Source organism: Sinocyclocheilus rhinocerous, unplaced genomic scaffold, assembly GCF_001515625.1.
Source record: "Sinocyclocheilus rhinocerous isolate Xijiao unplaced genomic scaffold, SAMN03320098_v1.1 scaffold3077, whole genome shotgun sequence".
NCBI lineage: Eukaryota > Metazoa > Chordata > Actinopteri > Cypriniformes > Cyprinidae > Sinocyclocheilus > Sinocyclocheilus rhinocerous.
Window position 1 is genome coordinate 176,967 of NW_015659411.1, and position 5,271 is coordinate 182,237.

The 5,271-nt window shown below is 35.0% G+C and overlaps 1 protein-coding gene across 2 annotated transcripts in view; it reads left to right on the top strand.

Moving 5' to 3' along the window:
- LOC107723882 (uncharacterized) overlaps positions 1-4,984 on the top strand; it is a 19,133-nt gene extending 14,149 nt beyond the window's left edge. For both annotated transcript variants that reach the window (XM_016532612.1, XM_016532611.1), the window contains 3 exons: positions 2,723-3,088; positions 3,183-3,316; positions 4,165-4,984. In XM_016532612.1, the coding sequence (XP_016388098.1) occupies positions 2,723-3,088; positions 3,183-3,316; positions 4,165-4,176 (512 nt within the window). In that variant the 3' untranslated portion in view covers positions 4,177-4,984. The remainder of the gene's footprint in view (positions 1-2,722; positions 3,089-3,182; positions 3,317-4,164) is intronic.
- Positions 4,985-5,271: the final 287 nt, after the last annotated feature.

Below are 5,271 nucleotides of genomic sequence, written 5' to 3' on the forward strand. Positions count from 1 at the left end.
AACCACTCGTTATAAATCTCCTAACTGTGATATTTTCAGAAATAGAAGTCGCGTTTTTTCATTTGAAACGTGCTGCGATTTATATTCCAAAGCCACTCATATAATGCAGAAACAAGCAAGCAAGCAAAACACACGCAACGCGTGCAGGTATTTGTACTGGTGCAGAATAGTCTAGCGCATTTCACACAGGCTGTTAGTTTCACTTTCGCCAGAAAGTCGTGTATTGCCTAAGGTTGAAAATAAATTGTTTATAGTGAATGCCCCTATAAATGGTCTTATTTTTACGATTTAGTTTTAATCCAAATGATGCTGTCTGTTGTTCTGTTGTCGGTGTTTCTTTGTCTGAATATGGCACTTATCACATGCTGTGTGGTATCGGCGTTTGGTATCGGGGCATTTTAACGAGTACAGGAGCTCAGTATCGGGCCCGATACCAGTATCGGTATCGGTGCATCCCTATATACCCGCACCGGTAGTGACGTCATGGCTGTCGCCGTCTGTATGCTTCAGACACGGGTCACGACGAGGCGTTCCCCATAGCGACCCCTAGAGGACGCAGTTCGAAGTTCCCATGAAAGGGAAATAATAATAAAAATACATGCACATGTAACAGTCTCCAAGATGCTTCAAGAAACTTACCTGCGAAGCTACAGTACTGTTAAAAGTTTTAGGCACTTGTGTAAAAATGCTGTAAAATCAGGATGCTGTCAAAAATAATGTAAATAGATTTTCTTTATCAATTAACTTCTGTTAACTAAATTAAACCTTGTGCGTCACTTAAAAAAAGTTTCACATAGGTCCATAGTGGACAAAAATGTCCATGTCAAAACAACTGTCATAAAAATTTGAAGCTTGGGAGCACAGAGTTAAGTTTGGTCTCATTTTAAAGAAGACCCATGGCAGATTATTGTTGAAGTAAAAAAAACTTTAAAAAGTGAAACAAAAAAAAAATTATAGAGGTCTAAGTTTATGAAAATGATTTATGAGCAATTTTTAATATAAAATATATATTTTATAAAACATGTTGAACCCAGAAATTGCTAGAAAATCGAAGCCATAAATCTAAACAAGTTGTGTTCCAAATTTGAGGTTGATATCTCAAAAAATGAGCTTTCAGTAAGATTTTGTTTGGGCGCAGTACCAACTTTTTCCCATTAGATGCCAGCAAAACTCTGCTGGTGCACACAGTGGTTGGATTTGTGATTTGCAGTAGAGTTTTTCTCTGTCAAATTTTACAAGAACACACACCATTTTATTTTGACACACAAACCACACTCTGACATCCATACCAACACACCCACACAATTATAGCTGCATTATTTATCCAATTGGCTCTATAATATGCAGAAGCAGAAAACAGGAATTAAGCGAGTATTTGCTTTATAGGCCAAACTGGAAAAAATGGCACCGTCTGGTAAACAATAGTAAAAAATAAAATTTTAAAGCCTTGCCAACAGAATGAAAGCCTATTAACAAAAATTGCATAATTTTACAGTTAAATGGCACTGCGATTAAAAATAGCAATTTTAATGGGTTTCAATGGGGACATTTTTGTCCTTAAGGTCCTGAGAGGAACAATTTTTTGTACCTAGTGCAAAACAGATTTATTAAAGGAAATGGAAGTGAAATAGTAAAATTCCAATAAAAATACACACCTGTGCCAAAATGCATGCAGTTGGCAATAACACAGGCAAAATGATCAAAAAAACAAAACTGAAAAGGACAAAAATGTCCAAAAGGTCGCACAAGGGTTAATGAAATGGTGCAATAATCTAATAAATATAAGCACATACAAATATTGGGGGGGAAAAATCAATTATGTATCCCACTGAACTTATTAACACTTACCGATACAGTATTTAATTTTAAAAGTTTATTTACAATCAACATTTCTCTCATCCACCATCTTGGATTTTTGTTTTCTGTTGAGCCTATCACAATTTTTTGTGGGAGTGTCTTTTCTTCCTGGCAAAAACGGGTGGATGTCACTTTGGATTAAAGTGTCTGCCAAATGGAAACCATTTTTTGTACCTAGTGCAAAACAGATTTATTAAAGGAAATGGAAGTGAAATAGTAAAATTCCAATAAAAATACACATCTGTGCCAAAATGTATGCAGTTGGCAATAACACAGGCAAAATGATCAAAAAAACTAAACTGAAAAGGACAAAAATGTCCAAAAGGTCACACAAGGGTTAAATCAACATTTGATGTGAGCATCCTTTGCGTTTAAAGCAGCTTTTGCCCTCTGTGAACTTGCACATAGTTTTTCAGCTAGCTTTGCAGGGAGGTTTCTTGAAGCATCTTGGAGACATTGCCACAGTTCTTCTGGATTGAGTCTGTCTGTAAACTGATATTTCCTACTGACACACTACAGCAAAAGATAGAAATAACTGACTTAAAACCATTTTTAAGCTGCTGAAAATACCAGTGTTCTAATCATTTTGGCCACCACTGTACACTGCACAATGAATCTCTTGTTTACTTTGTGTCTCCACATTGTTGATTATAATAATTACATAATAATTACAGTGGGTTTTTTATTAATTGTGCAGCTGTAATATTACATACACATTCATATTCATATACAGTATATAGATCACATTAAACACATTTGCTATGAAAATTGATTTTGTAGTTTACACCATCAAAACAGTTTAATAATTGTGTAGTGTTTTTCTTCAGCAAAACGATCCTCCAGCAGCTGTTGGTTTGTTTTTCAGATGTTCCTGCTGCTGAACGAGATAAAATTACGTCAGTGAAGGAGGGAGAATCTGTCACTTTAGATCCTGGTGTAGAAAGAAAAGCAAATAATGTGATGACGTGGAATTTTAATGACATTCTCATTGCTGAAATCAATGGCCATCAGAGTGAGATCTGTACAGATGATCAGTGCAAAGAGAGATTCAGAAACAGACTGAAGCTGGATCATCAGACTGGATCTCTGACCATCACAAACACCAGAACCACAGACTCTGGACTTTATAAACTGGAGATCACTAGCAGCAGATTCAGCATTCGCCGTCGTCGTCGGCACACCATCAGCATCGCCATCACCAGTGTGAAAAGCTTCAATGTTTCGGTCACTGGTCAGTATAATTGCACTTTCCCTTGAGGAATTTTAAAATGCAGGTCAGTATTTTTAAATCCAGTAATAACCACTATCTGTCTTTATTGTTTCAGATCCAAGTTTGTCTTCAGGTGCTATTGCAGGAATAGTTCTTGCTGTTCTGTTTGTGGCTGCTGCTGCTGTTGCTGCTGCTGTTGTTGGTGCAGTTTACAATTGTAAAAAGAACTTTACACCAGTACAACAGGATGTAAGTATTACAGGTGATTTAACAATATATGTAATTTTATTGTGTAGTGTGATTTAAAAGAACTCCATTACACTGTAAAATAATTATACGTTTTAAATACAAAGATTATAGGAGATTATTTTATTTTATTTTTTACAAAAAAAATACAATTTCAGTTAAAATTTCATATTTAATTCAATCTATTACTTGCTCCCTTGTAATTATTTGTAAAATTTACTAGCAATTATAAAATTTGTATAAATACATTTATATATTTTATGTAATTATGATTATTTCTGTTGATTATATAATTTATATATCACTTGGTGTTACAGCAAGTCAGGATGTTATGCAAATGTACACTGTAAAACTTTATTTTTTTCACCATTTTTTATCATGCAAACAGAAGTTCACAGGTGAGGTGGTGTCAAAAACAATAAAATACAAATTATGTCTTTAAAAAAAGTAAATCACAAATAATATGGAAACTAAAAATGCAACTTTATTCAAAGAGCTTGTCGGGACAGCAATAACCAGTACTCTTAATAACTGATTAATAAATCTTACTGCATGCATTTTAGATGTGCAAGTTGTTTAGGAAGATGAATGTGAATTTTCAACTGCAAAATAAAAAGTCCATAGTCTGTAATTACATGCAAAAAAATAAATCACATGATCCAGTATTACTTTTGTTTTCCTGAATAGTGTGATATTTAAATCACAATCCTCTTGTTTGTAAATTGTAAGTTGTGATGTAAGGAATACTGTTTCTGTGTCCAAGCCTTTATCATTCAGAATACTGTTTCAACAGGCATTTAAGAGCACGGTTTATTCAAAATCCTACCTCCTGTGAATCTGTTTTCTTACAGGATAACCTGTAGAAGAGTGCTCAGATTGACACCATACAGGGATACTGTAGACTGAAGAATTGGTCACGCCGTGACAAGTGACATGATCCTGTTCAATTTCAGTGAAGAGCTGTCAACTGCTGATGACACGCGACAATGACATTTGGCGAAAGGAGTGTCCAGCCAAGTTGAGATAAGAGCACTTTATGCAAATGAGTTTTTGAAGGACATGTTTTTATATGATCATATGAACGAGAAGAACTCACACAGGAAACGAGAAGAAAAATTAAGAGAAACCGTGTGATGATTTCAGTAGCAAGTACCAGTACTAGAGGATGACCGATTGATTGGCTTGTATTCAGCACTGATAGCAGGTTGCTGGAACAATCCGTTATTGGTAAAAATAGCAGAGCGAGAGCAGCCTCTAGAGGCGAATCACTGACACCACATGCTGTTTGTTTTGACACTTAGGCCAGTTTCACGTAAATAGCTGCGTATTTTTTCGCCGCCCATCTTAACAGATTAGAGCATTCAAACCACATGCAGAGGCAGCACGTAGTAGAGGAGCAGAGCAGAACTGGCAATGCCGCGATCATTTCGGCACTGGGTCTATTTTTGCTGCGCTGCTCACGTTGAATTAAAGCCACAGTGCATTGTTCATAGTCAAAATAGACCTGAGTTAACACTAAAAATAATAAATTTCACCATGAAATCATACAAGCGAGGTGTTTTGTGTTTCACAATCACCATGAAATTCAGTGCAGTGAAAAAAATAAAATACACGAAAATGTTTCTTTTTTCCAGAAGCACTGCCAGAAGTTTTTGTCCAAACTTCATAATTAGCAACCGTATTTACACTACAAGAACTTAATACACTTGTCTTTGGTTTTGACATATTATATGGTTTGTTTACAATCATTTAAAACTTTAAACATAAATACCTTGTCAAGATGGATTTTTTGAGCAAGAAGTAATGTAATGTATGGAGATAGAATTGTTGCTTAATTCCAAATAAATAGATTATGATCCACAAATAAATGTAAAGAGATTAATAAAAATTAAACATTGACAAAAGAAATAGAATGAGATCCACAAATAAATCTTAAAGGAACACTCCACTATTTTTGA